Raw genomic sequence first — 17,349 nt, 5'->3', positions numbered from 1 at the left:
CTTCGTGTCGAGTCAAACTAACTCGTCTAAATTGAAACGGAGGGAGTAATGGGAAGCATGTTTGGCAGAAAATAACAACAATTATTGGCTTCGTATCTACTGCCTACCTCAAACGGACTTGAATTATTGTAAATGATTATGAATTCTGATTATTACTTGCAGTCGTTAGATTATGTATTTTTTTCCCTCTTGAAAATATATAGATTTGTTTCTAGTGAATAATGAAAGTATGTAAATCCACAAATTAAAGTTAAATCTATACATTGATTAGAGTGTTTCTTTTTGTTTTAATTATATTGTGCATGTACGTGGTTAATTTACTCCCGTAGCAAAGTATAGACTAGATTTATCGGAGAATGTCGATATCGATATCAATACTTCAAACAGTCTTTAAACAGAGGAAACTCTTGTTGGTTTTCTACGCTTCTATTTCTTTTTTGGGTTATAAAGGGAAGTAGTATACATAGTCTTTTGTTCATTATTCAACTGTTCACCTTACGTAATTGTTAAGGTTCTCGTACCACTTCAGCTACCTAATGACAATTATTGTACCCCACATCCCCAATGTTAGCTCCCATTTTCTTGTGAATTACATGATACAAACCTAATAATTGAAAAAACAGGAGAAGGGCAGCTCGATGAACGAAATTCTAGCGTTAACGTAGGATTCGGGAAAGGGTTATAACTGAATGGATTGTAATATAGGTAGTTTATCCTGACATAAGCATTAGTGGTTGATTCTACAACTCGAACCCCTAACCTATAGTTCACACGACGACTAAATTAATTACCATTGCTCCAAAGTTTCTCTTCAATAATTGGAAAATAAAAAATCATCCTACGAATAGTTAAAATGTAATACTAATAAATAAGGAAATTTTATAAATATATATAGAGAGAGAGATCAAAATCCTAAAATAAAACAAGAATAGCTTTATAGGCTCTAATGAAACGTAAAGTACATTCCCAATATATATATTTGACCAATGCCTTATTAGGCTAAGCAAGTGGTGATGAAGCTTTATCGAGAAAAGAAATAGCAGTAGACTAAATATCTGCCATTAGGATTGTTTTGTTCCAGAGGACAATTGTATTATTAGGAGTTCCTATTCGATAAGTTTGTGGGAAAGAATAACGAAAGAAAAAAGAATTACTATAAAAACATATTGGTTTTGAAGTTGGTAATAGTAGCCCGCGCCATAAATTATTTATATTTGGTAGCCGAAAAAGTGTATAAAACTTGTATAATTTTTGTATATAACATACAAAATGTATATATATACAAAAAATATACAAATTTTATACATTTTTTCGACTATTATTTTTACGGCGGCTATTTTTTCTAGAAGAATGATCCTTTTTTGTTAGATGTATAGTGCATTTTCAAAGTGACATTGCAAAAAGAACTGCTAAGACCTTAGGCTAGCCTAGCAAGAAAGTGTCTTAACTTCACCAGTTCAAGTGAAAACTTTAGATTTCGTGAAGCTCTTTGACGCCAAATAACCTTCCCAACATGAATTCCACATCACAGGAACAGTCTCATTGCTATTTCTCAATTGAAAGCGATACCTCTAAATGTATGGTTTTCTTTAAATTTAGGAAAAGATCAGCAGCTTAGCAGCCTTGACATCTTATTGTAGGTGTAAAGAGCTAAAGAAAGTGTTTACTTCTCGATAACTCGTTTAGCTCCATCTAAGGTATTCTTGAGAAGCATTGCAACAGTCATTGGTCCAACACCCCCCGGAACTGGAGTTATCCATCCAGCTACCTTACATGCTTCCTGAAAATCGACGTCTCCAACAAGCCTATAACCTGATTTCCTAGTAGGATCATCTACAGCATTTGTCCCTACGTCAATTACTGCAGCGCCAGGTTTGATCCAGCTGCCTTTGATCTGAAAAATAAGACAGCAACTTGGTTCAGAGGCCAGTCATCTATGAACTAAAAATTAGCACTTGCGGAATGGTTTTCTTACTGCCATTAGCAGGGTTATATTTCATCAAGAAAGCTCTATTGCAAGGGTATAGTAAACAAAAAATTAATTAATAGAAGCAAAATGAGTACAAAAAGGAGGGTAAGAAAGGAGAAATGAATGCTCCTTGTTACCATCATAGCCTGTCCTGCGGCAGCAATAATAATGTCTGCTTCACGAACGATTTTTTCTGGCTCCTTGGTGCGTGAGTGCACTATAGTAACAGTAGCATCTTCCTTCAGAAGCAGCAGAGACACTGGTAATCCAACAATGTTACTTCGACCAACCACAACTGCATTCTTCCCCTTTATGCTAATCCCACTTCGATGTAAAAGCTCAATGCATCCCTGTTGATAGGAGTGCTTTTAGAAGCTAGATAGTAAAGATTTGAACATAAATTCTTAATTAAGGCAGGAGAATTAGAGATCTGGATGTTTTGTTATTCAATAACAGAAGTATTAGTTGTTCTCAGAATCAATGAAGTGTATCACTTCACTACCTTAGGCGTGCAAGGGAGGAACAAGGGTTGTCTGCCTTTCATTGCAAGCTTGCCAATATTCAGAGGATGAAAGCCATCTACATCCTTTTCTAGACTGATTTCACCTAGAACTCTCTCTTCATTAACATGTTTTGGTAACGGAAGCTGTACCAGTATACCTGTCGCAATGCACAGAGTGCCTTAACTACACTTGTCTTTGTTATGCGTCATTTGATATTCTAACCAACACATTTTCTTCTCAACAATATACTTGCACAACATTACTAATAAACCAGAACTAGAAAATTAGAAATGCTTACTCGAGGAAAAAGTGAAAGAAAAGAGAAGAAATCTAAGAAGCAGTCAGGCAAAACTTGCAAAAACTCCACCAGCAAGGTAAAACCAAATTTTAAAAGTCATGGAAAGAGGTGGTGTAAATAAAGCTTTGACCAAGTTGAAGTTAAAACTTTTTTAAAGATGGAAGTTGAAGCTTTGACCAAACTGTAGGAATGAGATATTAGATAGGTGCTCTAATCCGAGGATTTTCAGTTTCAAATAGACTTAATTATACTAACTGAATTATGCAGTACCAACGACATAAAGCAATACACAGGTTGCATGTAGAATGGCTGGTTACTGTAGATGCCACTATGTTGCCAACAATTAACACCATTGAGTTTGTCCGACAGAGCAATTTTATATCAAATATTTTGTATCGAGCCTGCAATAGCTAGGACCTTAAAGTTCTCTTTTTGAATAACTACACAGGTATGGACAATGTTGGCTAAAAATAACCCGGTTGTACAAAAATAAAGTAGGAGCATGATGAGAAAATAACATCTGCAGTATGCCCAAACCAAGTACAGACAAACAAGGCTAAACTTCCTCACCCAAACAACAGAAGTATAACAATGCAAAGCAGCAAGAGGCAAGAAAAATAACTTCCTATTATCGCCAATGACTAACCATGTACATCACGATTAGCATTCAGCTCGTGGACCTTGCTAATCAATTCATCTTCAGCTACGTCCTCTGGGAGATCTATGTCAAAAGATTGAATGCCAAGTTCAGCACAAGATTTTCTCTTCATATTCACATAACTTTGAGAATCCTTCCTATTTCCTACAATGACTACTGCCAAGCCAGGGACCTGAAAATAACAAAAAACTTGGATACTTGAATTCCGCATGACCCATGAAAAATACAATTTCTGATTAAGGACATTGCTGCACCAGCTTCAAAATTCAAATACATCATATACACATTAAAGAATGCACATACTCTGAATTATCTTCATAATATCCACGATGTAATTACCAGATTAATAGGAAAATTTCCGTACATGCATTCGCTTAAGCATGCAGATACACATGTCAGGGAACTAACCTTGCCATACTTTTCTGAAAGGAGTCGGACTTCAGAAGCAATCTCAGAACGAATAGTTTGAGCAATTGCTTTACCATCAATGATGGTAGCCTTGTGATCTGATGGCGATGTCATTGTTTCTTCAACCGAGAGATAACTTCCCTATAATTTCAGGACTGCTGGTTTCATACAAGAAAAGATAAGTTAAACCAAAAGGTTGGACTAGGGTAAGAGTAGGCATATTCAAAGTCAACATTCTACTACATAACTCAGTACCAATCCAAAACATATTAAGCAGCTATCGATTTAGTTCAGCTATAGTGATATTTTAAAGTGTATTGTGATTAGCGGGTGCCTAACAAGAGTGTGGCTTTCACAAGGCGAATATATGTCGGACTAAAGTGTATTTGTGAACTGATGAGTACATTCTTTCCCTACTCGAGAGGAACAAGTGCACTACTTTTCCCATAGGCCATTAGGAAGAAAAAATCATTTAGAGATTGTGCTTACGAAGGAGTGGAAAAACTAATAGATTTGATTGAGTGTTTGTTTGCAAACTTAATGATTGAATAACAGGCCTTTTTTCAATTTTGAAGCCTAATTAAAGATGATTAGGTTCGGTTTTGATTTGGACATGAATATAATCTTGTTCAGGCAAATTTAACATTGAAACTTTCATTACCTCAGTAAAGCGGTACTTCGTAGAGATGCAAGGTGCAGATAAGCACAACTTAATATGACAGGCACAATTTTAAGAAAAGCAAAACCTTGCACCACAGTGCTCTATAACTGTAGGTTGAATTAGAAAACTCAAGTCAAGTAGTAAAGTGTTCAGATAACAATGCTGGTAGTTGGTTCTGCTACAAAAGCCAACGAGGTTTTTAAAGTAAACTTAAAGGTCCTCAATTGGGAGGAAAAAACTTTTGTAGCCTCCCTATTTGAATTTTTCATATAAACTAATTGGAGATAACCCCAATTCACAGTGACTTCCTCTAGCATCGATAGCTGGAAATATCTCAAAGCTTTTCTCAATTGTTTAGCCAGCTTTCAAGGATATACATGCTTAAGTTTAGCACCTCCAACCGGTAAATCATCAACTATGCCTCAACTAACTAGATCCTCTATATCCATTATGTTGCTCTCCTTCTCTTTTCATTCCAACACTTGTAAATAACTACTGTTATAATCGCATTATTTAATGCTGCACAAACAAACATATAATTCAAGAAATAAGAGTCAATCAAACCCACTTAATTTCGAATAAAAATCCAGTTTTCCTTCAGGCAGCAGCAAATAATCAGCACAGCATATGCAATTTCATCCTAAATCTCAGTACATACAATTTAATTCAGTAGCAGATTGTCAATTCCACAAAACCAATTAATACATATACCTCAACAGAGTGGAATAGTTCAATTGGTTAGCAACAATAGAGTCAATTAGGATACTCACTCCTCCATTAACAGTCACTTAATCAGATTTGGGGCGTCTATGCAATTTAATCTAACAAAAATAGGGGGGAAATTTTGAGATCTTTAACCACCAAAGAAACAGTAAAAGATTTGATACTTACAGCAAACAAAATCTTGAAATTGTAGCAGAGAAATTGGGTCGTCAGATTTGTAAGAAAAATTGGAAAATTTGCACCCTTTTAGATAAACTAGATGGGATTGGCCCGTGCAAGCCCGGGCCCAACACTTTGGACAAATAATATTGTGAAAATGTGTATGGCACATATTTCTGTTATGCTCGTATAAAGCAGATATTAATGTATAAAGTGAGACCAAACAGACAACAACAATGACAGAAACACAAACTGTAGGTATCAATTCGAACAAAAAAAGTAATAAATTTTCTTTCCTCTCTCTTTCTGTTTCTAAATTGAGCAAACACCAGAGCCTTTTCCTTCTCATCACGTTTAGCTTTTGCTTTGCAGATTCATGAAATCCATCAAAGAAGTTGGGTAGGGAGGATGACTGGAATTGTCTAGATAAAGCGAGATCAATAGGCACCTCATATAAACAGCTTATGCAGTAGAACAACATGGACTGGTAGGAAACCTTTGTAGACAGAGTTAACCAGTATGAAAAGTTGAAGTACAGCTTAAGAATTCTTTTAACACAATTGAAGTGCAAGAACAACTGTAGTGAAAAAACATTCCATGAAATGGATGATTAAGTGTATTACTTTGATACATATATTCTTTATAATCAAGTAAAAGTATATTTGTGACAACCCCAATAAATTTATCATTGAAGAAGTCCCAAAAAGGGCCAACAGTTACTCCCTCACAATAGTCCTAATAAAATTTCATCAAATTGCAGCTCTGGTAAATAGCTTGATTTGCAAAATAATTAACACAACCAGAAAGAAAAACAATTTAAAGTAAACCAACTAAGAGAGTACCCTAAGATAATCATAAAGATAACTATTTCCAGGTAAGAGTATTCTCTTAGATATCACTGCTTCCTTCCATTTCTACATGGTGCCAAAAATTAAATATCACTGCTTCCTCCCATTTCTACATGGTGCCCAAATTTAACCCCAAATAAAAGAAACTAATAATTATTGAAACGAAATTAATCACCGGAAGTTAAAGTCGAGATGATCTTTATAGAAAAAAGCACTTTAATGCGATGAACAAAAAAAAACACAAGATAAATGAATCTGGAGAAGACAGAAAACCAATTTGTTTAAATCTCATGGGAATTTGAAGTTACTAATTTAGAAACTTTCTATCTCATGGGAAGTTGAAGTTATTCATGAGGACGCTTTCCATCAGCTTTAAGTTTGAAGAATGGAAGGAGCACTACTTTATACAATCGCTATAAGCAGTCAGTTTAAACATGTTCAAAACTCATAGTGCGCGTATTTTAATTCTCCATGTCTACATAGAGTGATTACCCACTGCTGGTTTGGTATAGTATCTGAGCTGCTGAGAAGCTAAGAGAAAAGAGAGGATCAATGCTACCAAGACAAAGCATCCTGCATTTGCAGGGCAAACTTGGAGATCTTTATATAGGTTCACATAGAAACAGAAAAGATGTTAGCATTCAGAACTTGTAGACCCTTGATCTTTTAGAAAAATAAAATAAATTGAGATAGAAGAAATGCAGGGTTTAGCAGTTTTAGCAACACAATTTCAGTAGCCAAGACCATTTTGCAGGGGTAGACCACCAATATAGTGTACAACATCTACATAGTAGATTTAATGGGAAGACAATCTTCAACAGTTTAAATCGGTTACTTTGAAATTTGATGAACAACAACAATAACATTTACACGAATCAAGAAGAGAAGATGCAGATTCACCTTTAGCTTCAGATATTGGTTTTTCTGCAAGGACCTGCATTTTGTAAGAATGAATTATACATGTAACCATGGTATTCATTAATGAGCAGCTTGAAAGGTAAACTCTCTCGAAAATAAATTTGCAACTCCTGGTTTATCAAGTAACACAGATATGATATTTTTACAAATCATAAAAATATATTCATTAACATGCAGCTTGAAAGGTAAACTTTCTTGAAAACAGGTTGCAACTCCAGCTCCACCAAGTAACACAGATGTTGATAGTTTGACAAATCAGGAATAACGGTCTCACTTCTAATCAAGAACAAAAAGGTTTTCATAATTCTTGATACCAACTTATACTCCAAAAAGTTAGTAGCTAAAAGATTTATCACAGTACAAAAATAATAAAATCAAAACACTTACTAACAACTGTACAACTTCTCTTTTTTTCTCAAAGCTGAATATGATAACAAAGAGTGCAAGAAGACAGACAATCACATAAAAAGACAACTCAACAAATTTATCAGGACTTTATCTCCAAACATAGTCCATCCAGAGCTTCGACTTTATTATCCACAATTACAAGGTATCCGACTTTAAGGAGATCCAATAGGCAGAACATCTCCCTCCCTCCCTCCCTCTATCTATCTATCTATCTATCTATCTATCTCTTTATCTCTATCTAGCTAGCTATAAAAAATTATTTAGCATTACAAGTTTATTATAACAGAGAAGAACAAATTCATTATTAGTAAAATATTGAGAAGACAACGAATGCTCCTTTTTCCGGGCTTGAGATCAGCTGTATAACTCAAACATATGCGGAGTTAAATTAAAAATTGGTTCTTGACGTAAGAATTAACATGACCTGGCATCACACTGTGATCATAGAGAAGAAACTTTACTACAGTCAGGTTTCTTTGACAGAGTTGAATATAGACACACTCTGTAGACTTCTCAAGCTGAGATACCACTGTTAGAATCGTATTTTTAATTTCAATCATTGCAAAATTTGATATTTCAGGAGATCTCCTTAAACAGAGATTCTTACACAATCCATTTTCAATCACTGCACAAATTTTGTAATCTGAAGTGAGATGGCTTGGGAAAAAGATAAAAAGGATGATAAAGACATAGAAACCTTGAATTTTATGTGTCAACTTTCAACAAAGAAACTCTCGCATTATTATATACACGTATCAATTTTTGAACAACATAAGACACTAAGTACTAAATGTTGATGAAAGTGGCTCTAAGTAAAAAAACGTAAAAGATTAAGTCCTCATCAATAGAAATAACAATTGAATATTAGACATGACAATTGACATCATAGCCCATTGATTGGATTCGGATGGTTCATTTTCTCTGAAAATCATGTTAGACGACTTCATGCTCGTGCATACACATAATCTTGCAGTCTACGAAGTATGAATTTTACGATCCAAAAGCTTCCTTTTTGATATCTCCTAGGTTACTTCTACAAGCCAAAAAAAAAAGAGAAAGAGCACAACTTAGTTTTTCCTTTTCTAAGACAAGGTGGGTTGCTCTGATGGTAAGCACCCTCCACTTCCAACCAAGAGGTTGTGAGTTCGAGTCACCCCAAGAGCAAGGTGGGGAGTTCTTGGAGGGAAGAATGCCGAGGGTCATTTGGAAACAGCCTCTCTACCCCAGGGTAGGGGTAAGGTCTGCGTACACACTACCCTCCCCAGACTCCACTAGTAGAATTATATTGGGTTGTTGTTGTTTGTTGTTGTAAGTTACTACCACCATATTACCTGATGGCTGATGCCACTTGTCGTTCATACATCTCCTTAAAACTTTCTATCGCTCTCTGTAATTTGTATTTTGTCCCAAGGTATCATTGACAAATTTACTAATGGATCGCAGCCTTCATCAATCTTCGAATACTAAACAGAATGCCCAGCCTAATTTGCTAAGGTGTCTCACTCTTAGGAAGTTAAACAGTTAACAAAACCACTATAATCGTGGTTCACCTACATGATCTACAGATCTACTACGTTATAGAAGTATATGCTATGATAGATTGTAATGCGAGAATTGCTCAAGTTACAGAAATACCATGAAACTTGGATAATAAAATCTTTTTTGTCCCAAAGGTTCTTCCTTTCAACTTGTTGTTCACAAGTTGAAATAATAAATAGTACTAATAGCCAAGAAATAACTAATCTTTCACTCAGCTTATCATCAAAATAACTTTGAAAATAACTTAATGAATATGCTACAACCAGTTAAACTATACGAAATGTTTTTACACGGTCAATATATCTACTGTGATGCTATAGCGTATCCCTTTATCAGGTCTCAATTTGATTAATTTTAGACTTACACATTTTGTATTTAATTTTATTTTCAAAATAAAACATATTTACTTTTTGATTTATTGATCAACTATGCCTTTTAATTTATAGTGACAAAATTGAGCAGTCAAATAAAGCTGAACCTTAAAGAAGAAAGAATATGAATAATCTTGAATGCTATCTGTTAAATTCTACTAAAATGTGTACAAATTTTATGCCTCACTTGACTTCAACTTAGCTTTAACAAAATAAACTTTAGAAGATGAAGAGAGTACATTGGTCTAATCTGTTAAAACTTATAGTTTAGCATGTAAAATATGTTAGTTTTTATTGAACTATATATTCGTCAAATCTTTTGCAACCCTATACACAGGCAACAAGGAAAATGAAATCAAACAAACAAAGAACCCAAAAATTTGCCAAATAAGCTGACATAACAAATTCAATACACCTGTGGACGAAGTAGCTGAGAAAATGGAGTAGATCGAAAAAAAACGCACCGAAATAAAGCGAAACGTAGGGCAGAGCAAAATAAAGCGGTAGCAGTGGAGTGCAAAATTACGTAAATAGTCTTTCCCTGAAAAACACAAATCAACAGTAATTTTACCTAATATAGGAGCACTGCAAATATCAAATTGCCCGAAATCTTTCATTTGCAGGAAGAGACAATATGGAGCTAACAACTGGGGTAGGTGAGTCGAAGAGGACCGAAGTGAGAACTGTAGAAGTGTGAAAATACTGTTTCTAGTGGATAAAAGATATTTTTGGTACCCAATGTGAAAAAAATAAAAATTTGAGAATTATCAAAAATATGAATATGTTTTGTTTGATTTCTTTCACTTAATTCAATTTATCGATCGCAACTGTTGCCAAGAAACCTAATAATTTACGAAGTATTTTAAGTTAAATTGCTTTTGATGAGTTAGTAATTAATATAAAGTATAAATTTAATTTATTGTGTGCTTAGTATGTGAAAGTCGTTTTCCATGAAAAATGTGTATTCCTGGAAAATATTTTTGAGTGAAAAATACATATAAAAAATATTAATAATATTAGTAAATTAGGGAGCATTTAAATGAAACTTTTGAATAGTCGAGATTAATAATATGTTCAAAGTTAAATGTGTAAACAATATGCCAATAAGTGAAGAAAATTATTTTTCTAATTTTTATGAAAATAATTTCCGTACAAAAAAGGACTTTTCGTAAAATAAAAAATTAATAACTTCCGTCATGTCAAACCCAACCTCGGCTAAAAGCCATTTCCCTTAGTTAAATTAAACATTAGAGATTCAGAATTGGTTGTGGACGAAAGTAGCCATTCATTTACGAGTTCAACTGAACCCGTAACTTTCGATACAGAATATGAATTTATATGTAAAAATTTTATTAAATATCAACAAGTATTGGATTGAACCCATAATTTTAGTAGTACAACGAGTTTAAGACTAAAAATTTTAAAAGCCAAATTTTATTAAATTTCAATCGTGGATCCGTTTCTGATTGAGAATCCAATAATGCAACAGGAACAATCCAAATCCAGCTTTGGCATTTGGTACTTAAAATGTGCATCAGTTTTGTTCATATAACTTACACAGGATTATGCAAAATCTATCAAGTTGCCTTCTGTCTCCTGGATTTGTAAACCAATGAGGGAAACAAATCCTTTTAGATTCATGTCCGCTCCTTCATTTTTCTTAATTTTAAAATGATTCCATAAACCAAAGAGATTGCATAAATGGATGAACTGTCATATAATATAATGCAAATGCTGATTTGGAAATCATATAAATCACGATGTTTGGTTTTCTTATAGAAAATCAGATTTTTTTGGTAAGAGAGGAAACTCGCAGTCGCTACGACACCTGTCACGGCATCTGCCCTTCAGATGAGCACTTTGTGCGCACTAGGTAAACCTCCCTTGTGTAATAGCCTGCAACTCACACAGGCACTAGACAAACCCTGTAAGACAGGCTCAACCCAGAAGGTATTGAGGGGTGAATCGATCCCAGGTCATCCATACGGATGACCGCCCTCCAAACCAACTGGCGTAGAAAATCAGATCTTACTGGATCAGATTTGTATGTATCGCAAATTGCAACAAATATTTAAGCTCCTGCCTCTTTTGTAGGGGGTGGCACATCTTCAATTAATGCATCATTTGATTATTAAAAGATGGTTAAGCTTTTCTCCTTTTTATTTTGTTTAATAATCTCTAGTAATAATTGAGATTTACTTAATCTTAATGCAGCTATGTTTGAATTCTTTTCTTGGACACAACTTTTTGGCATATAGTTTAGGTTTTGACAATGTATATTTTAGGTTCAGAAGCATAAAAGCAAAATTATTGGAAATGACTTTTTTTTTTTTTTGGGGGGGGGGGGGGGGGGTTGTTGTTAACGTATTACAAAAGTGATTTGGTAACAATATTAGCATTAAACAAAATCCAACACTTAATCCCAATGTAAACTATATATAAGCTACAGCCAGAGCAGCAGCACATGGCCAGCAAGAAAATAGTTTTAAAATGTGAAATAGAAGTAATTGATCCTACTATTTTGCTAGTTGCTACTATAAGCTTTCATAATCCAATCGAAATTTATATAACTGAAAATCAATATCAACAAATATATCGACAGAAATCCATTTCCATAGGATAAGAATTACTCCAGACATCGTCCTAAAGATCAATCAGTATTGATCAGGCATGTCAAAAGCAGCATTGTGAAAGTTTACAAACAAAATGGAAGATAGACGGGTGGATTCAAGATTTAAACTTGACAGGTTCGCGGGAACTCGTTATACTTTTCCAACATTTAATAAACCAATAAATTTAGACAAGAGTTCACAAGGCCCATGCACTACAAGCCAGAGAATTGAAGACACGGGTTCTAAAAACAGGTGGCCCCAATTCCTTTTGGCATCTGCAACAGGATATGCATTCTATCCAAACAAACAGAATAATACATGGCCAACCCCCCCCCCCCTCCCCCGAATGGAAAACTAAGAAACAATAGTAACTAAGAGCAAATAGCTTCAGAAAGTTAAAAGGCTATCTAGCTATCCATTTGCAATTTGCTTGCCAGTAGCATTTTCATGCTAGCTTCAGTATCTTAAAAGATTGAGAAAGGATCTTCTAGTACATAAACTTTGTTACCTATAACCTTAATTTGTGGCAGAAATATGATACAATTTCTACCTACCTTGTAACAACTTATAAGCTCAGAAGGTACTCTTAAGTAGTTACACACAATCACATTTTAAGTGACAAGTTTCAGAACGCTTACAAAATAAACAGCTCCATATCTTGAAGTGGAGATTTAGCTCGTGCTTTTTCTCATACTTAGCTATAGAAGCAATATGGAGTGGAGTAGACATACTATGTATCCGCTCATTTTATGTGGCAACTACTGTTCCGCCAAGCACTAACAGGAAAAAGCAATAAGTATCGGCAAGGAGTAGACAATGGAGTAACATTAGCACCAGAATGATTATTCGCTCCAGAGAGATTTTCAACAAAGTGTTTAAGTCCGCAATGAGATCACTCAATTTACAACAAGCAGGACTCACCTCTACATGACACTAAACCAGGAGACATCAGAAATAAATTCTTATCAGAAGATTAGGGAAAATAGCCAAAGATAGCTGCATCATGCTGTCCAATGCTGTTAGCCTGTTACCAACAGCTATTTGATATTTTCATATTCATCCGAACAATCTTGCTTTATATGCAACTGTTGCCATCATGTCTTCACAGACAACAACTTACCTCAATAAGAAAAACAGAGCTGAGGAAAGTCTAGCGCTTCTTATGCAACCACGGAGTAGAGCAGCTTTTTTCAGAAAACCACATTGATCAATATACTTAGAGAATGTTGTTACCACTGACTCTGAGGCCCATTATGTCATTAATGCTCCCAAATTGACATTTCCTTCATTATTCATCACTAGTAGCCGATGGGGGTTAAATTAGACAGCAACATGGAGGCTGACAAGAGAAACACAGTGCTAACCACAACATAATTACACCTGTAGAAGTTCGTCTAAGTGAACAATTTCAGCACTGACACTATGCACCAAATCCTAATTATTAAAAACACAACTGACTTTGACCTGAAGACAGTAATGGACTGGAAAGTGGATTCACCTATATAGAGATACTAAAAACTGAAACATCACCTATCCAATAAAAGATTCTAAATCAAAGACTTAAGTATTATTCCAAAGACAGTCTCCAGATATATCCATAAGCCAAATTAACAAGATAATTGCATAATGACAAATCAACAGTTACCCTGAATATTATTCATCCCCAGTTGGAAACAAAGTAAGAATCTTTCTCCCATTAGCAGCTGTAGCTGATTCCAAATCCTCAACATAAGATGGCACCACAGGACTACTACTATGCACTGATGTTCCCATTCTCTAAACCTGCTGCCGCGACAAGAATGGAACCTCAAACTGCCCGTTTGGTGGCGACCCGAAATGCCTATACTGCTGCTGAAGTTGGGGAGGGTGTCCAACAACTGCAGCCATCTGATGATGATGGTGCATTGCTGCCACTGGCACGAACGGCATATACTGGTCCGAATTACCCCTCCCTGGATGCAAAAAATGTGGAGGAACGTGTGAACTAGCAAACAGTCGATCTGTTACTGTATCCACCATCCCTCCCCCGGATAAACCCGGTATACTGCCATTTCCATTGCCACTGCTACCATTAGAAAGTCTCTGCATACGTTTCAAATATAGCCTATACTTTTGCAAATGACTAGCCACATTTTCACGAGTTAAGCCATCTACACTCATCAACTGCATTATAGTCTTGGGGACAGCATTCTTGATCCCCAAATGAGCAACTGCATCCACAAACCTCTTGTGGAGCTGTGGGGTCCACACAAGCCTAGGCCTTTTTAAGGTGCGGGCAGGTTCATCAACACCCCCTGAACCTGCAGTGCCACCCAACTCGGCCGAGTCAAACTCGGCTGATGAGTTAGGGTGAGATGAAGGTGTATGAACTCCTACTGGTGGAGTACTCTGCTGGTGTTGTTGGTGGTAGGTTTTGGGAAGTGGACTATTGGGGTTTTGAATATCAAAAGCTAAGGCTAAATCAGAAGTGATTAGGGTTTGGGATAAAGGCATCAGCTCCTCAGGAGAAGGAAGCTCTTCTTCCCATTTAGCAAACCAATTAGAATCTTCTTCTCTCATTTCACTAAACCTTCAAGAATATTCTAAATTACAAGATTATGGACCAATGACAATTGAACTGAAAAAATGAGTCTTTTTAACATATGGGGTTTGTGATAGACAGTATAAAAGTTGAAAAAAATCAGAGGTTTGCTCTCCTTTTTTGAAATACAGATTGAAGGACTTAATTGATAAATGAACTTGAAAAACAAGGTAGGACCAGGAAAAGGAATTTTCTTAGAGAGTGGAATTGTGATATACAGTATAAAACTCGAAAAGATTAGATTTTTCTGAGATGGGGTTGAAACTTTTTCTGGGGTCAATGATCTCTACTTCTTGGAAATTCAGATAGATAGACTAATTCTAACAAATGAACTGAAGACTAAGGTAGAAGAAAGGGGGGGGGAAAAAGGGGAGTGTATTTGAGAAATTGGGGTTGTGATAGAGAGAGCAAAGACTTGAAAGATTAGATTTTTTCTGAGATGGAATTTTGTCTTTTTTTTGCTGTCCTCACCCCTTACAGTAAAGCTTTGATATTTGGGTGTTGATGGAAGAGGAGGAGGAAGACCAATGAGGTCTGCTTTAACAGAGGAGACAAATGAGTTTAGCTTTGTAAATTTGCAATAATGATGTGATTTTGGATGTGTTTGCAAGGGGTAGGGGTGGAGAGAAGGGGGGGTGTGGGGAGGTATGGGTAGTATGTGATTTTATTATTTGGGAATTTGAGGATCTTTGTGCTTAAAACCAAAATTTATAGTTTACTACAACTAGTATTGATGAAACTCTTACAAAATTTCCACCACTCCATTCCCCTAAAAAGAATATTTTTATTTTTTTAAAAGGTATTTATGTTATGGTTGCTTGCTAAGAGCCCTGTTAATTCAGATTCGCGAAGTAAAATTTCATTTTAGAAGTAAAAAATTCCCTATTAAAGTTAACTCCATTTTTAAGACTTGATTTTGAAACATTTAATTAAGGATTGAGGTATGTTTAACACTCTACCACAGCCTTTAATGGTAAATAAGACTTTATTTCTACTTTCTTTTTCTTTTGGGAAATTATCACATCTCTATTATATACTACTCTTTTTGGTATATCTTGGTTGTACCTCAATTATTTTAATAAGCAACTTGTCACTAAAATTTATAAGCAAAGGAAGAAGTATTTATTCCTACTTAATGTTTATATTATGTAATTTGACTTTAAGAATCATAAATTAAATTAAAATACTCATTAATAACTATGAGTAATTATAAACGTTGATTTATGTCTGTGGGATAAATACATTGGCATCTTTCGCTAGACTTATAGCCTGTTTGGCCAAGCTTCTTTTAAGGCAAAAGTAATTTTTTTTGGTCAAAAATATTTTTTTCTAAAATTAAGTTGTTTGGCCAAGTAGAAGCAGTTTTGGAGAACCAGAAAAAAATGACTTTTCTTCAAAAGTATTTTTTTGAAAAATATTTTTGAGAAAAATACACTTAGAATTATTTTTTTAAAGCTTGTCCAATCACTAATTGCTGCTCAAAAGTATTTTTAGCACCAAAGTACTTTTGAAAAAAAATACTTCTAAAAATAAGTTTATTTTTGCATTTCGGCCAAACGGGCTATTAGACCTAACCCCACAAAATCCATAGCGCGTGTAAATCACGACCCACTATAAGTGGACCGTACCGATCAATCAGGTGACTAGTTAATGGTGCTTTCCTAATTCCTAAAATCAAGGTCTCATAGATTCCTTGTTTTGGCAAGAGAAAAATGATTGTTAAATAACAGAAAATAAAAAAGAAATACTATTCCTACAAAAAAGATTGCTTTTTCTGTACTTTCTTATGGAGCAAAAATGATACGCGCATCGGCAAAAAGTTATCCTATCAAAAAAGAATAAGTAAATTTCGGTAAATCATTTAATTTTGTGTTCATTACTCAAAAATATTTTTTTTATTATTATATAAAAGCTTTTTTAATTTTATATTTATTACCCAAAAGTCACTTTTCTTTTTTTTGTTATACAAAAATCATTTTACTATGTTCTAGTTATCATAATAATCACTTTGATCATATTTTACAAACCTTTAACCTGAAAAGTCTATTATTAATCCTATCATTTATTTAATACCTTCTTATATGTTATATAATATATTTTTACCCACAGATTTTTCTTATAAAAATAACTTAATATTATTTTATTTATTATTTTATAATATATTCGTAAATTTAATTTATCTTAATATTAATTTTCAAGATATATGAGTAGCATTATTAAATTTGTCAGTAACACTACCGTGAACAAATCTCAAGTCCACGTCTTAATCATGCTTAATGAAATATGTTTAATAAAAATTAAAAAATCAAAAATTATTGATTTATCAGCCAAGCTATGCCCATTAATTTAATAAAATAAATACTCACATTTAGCAAAATGACACATTAGATTAATATTTTTAAATAAATAATATTAACAGATAAAGCTTTAAAAAATTTAATATTAAAGACAAATATCTTTGAAACTTCTTTACAAATTTCTATTGACTATAAAAGAACTATGATTTATTAAACAAATCTGTTTCTATTATTTTAAATAAATATTAAAAAATAAATATTTTTTTATCAATTTTATATTTAAAATATATTCATGTCTGAATATGATTAAACAAATTGAGTGCCATGAAAAAATTAGATGTATGGATATATTATAAAAATAATAAATAAAATAATTAAAATATTTAATTATAAGTA

At 34.1% G+C, this 17,349-nt stretch overlaps 1 protein-coding gene and 1 pseudogene across 7 annotated transcripts; both read right to left on the bottom strand.

Annotated features, from left to right (window-relative positions):
• Positions 1 to 1,456: 1,456 nt before the first annotated feature.
• On the bottom strand, positions 1,457 to 10,237 carry LOC104103502 (bifunctional protein FolD 2-like). Of its 7 annotated transcripts, none has more exons than XM_070194956.1 (7): positions 10,035 to 10,237; positions 7,128 to 7,161; positions 3,837 to 3,991; positions 3,417 to 3,600; positions 2,472 to 2,629; positions 2,107 to 2,319; positions 1,457 to 1,894 (listed from the first exon to the last, which is right to left on the bottom strand). In XM_070194956.1, exons 3-7 carry the CDS (start codon positions 3,948 to 3,950, stop codon positions 1,664 to 1,666), a joined length of 900 nt encoding a protein of 299 aa, XP_070051057.1. In that variant the 5' UTR covers positions 3,951 to 3,991; positions 7,128 to 7,161; positions 10,035 to 10,237; the 3' UTR covers positions 1,457 to 1,663. The 7 variants fall into 7 exon arrangements, with proteins under 7 accessions (XP_070051057.1, XP_070051060.1, XP_070051058.1 ...); XM_070194959.1 differs by having other exon boundaries at positions 3,837 to 3,994; positions 10,035 to 10,232; XM_070194957.1 differs by having other exon boundaries at positions 9,928 to 10,069.
• Positions 10,238 to 12,872: 2,635 nt separating this feature from the next.
• Positions 12,873 to 15,232, bottom strand: LOC104086010 (transcription factor MYBC1-like; annotated as a pseudogene).
• Between the last annotated feature and the right edge of the window lie 2,117 nt (positions 15,233 to 17,349).

The sequence above is a fragment of the Nicotiana tomentosiformis genome, chromosome 2 (genome assembly GCF_000390325.3).
Source record: "Nicotiana tomentosiformis chromosome 2, ASM39032v3, whole genome shotgun sequence".
NCBI lineage: Eukaryota > Viridiplantae > Streptophyta > Magnoliopsida > Solanales > Solanaceae > Nicotiana > Nicotiana tomentosiformis.
The sequence above is the reverse complement of the archived record's forward strand: the minus strand, read 5'-3'. Positions and strand labels throughout refer to the sequence as shown.

What these genes read in the sequence shown, in the direction of transcription:
- LOC104103502 (XM_070194956.1), bottom strand. Translation starts at nt 3,950, where the DNA reads ATGACATCGCCATCAGATCACAAGGCTACCATCATTGATGGTAAAGCA. An exon ending in TGCTAATCGTGATGTACATG is followed by an intron (nt 2,630 to 3,416) that starts GTTAGTCATTGG and finishes GCATTGCGACAG; the next exon opens with GTATACTGGTACAGCTTCCG. An exon ending in TCCTCCCTTGCACGCCTAAG is followed by an intron (nt 2,320 to 2,471) that starts GTAGTGAAGTGA and finishes TCCTATCAACAG; the next exon opens with GGATGCATTGAGCTTTTACA.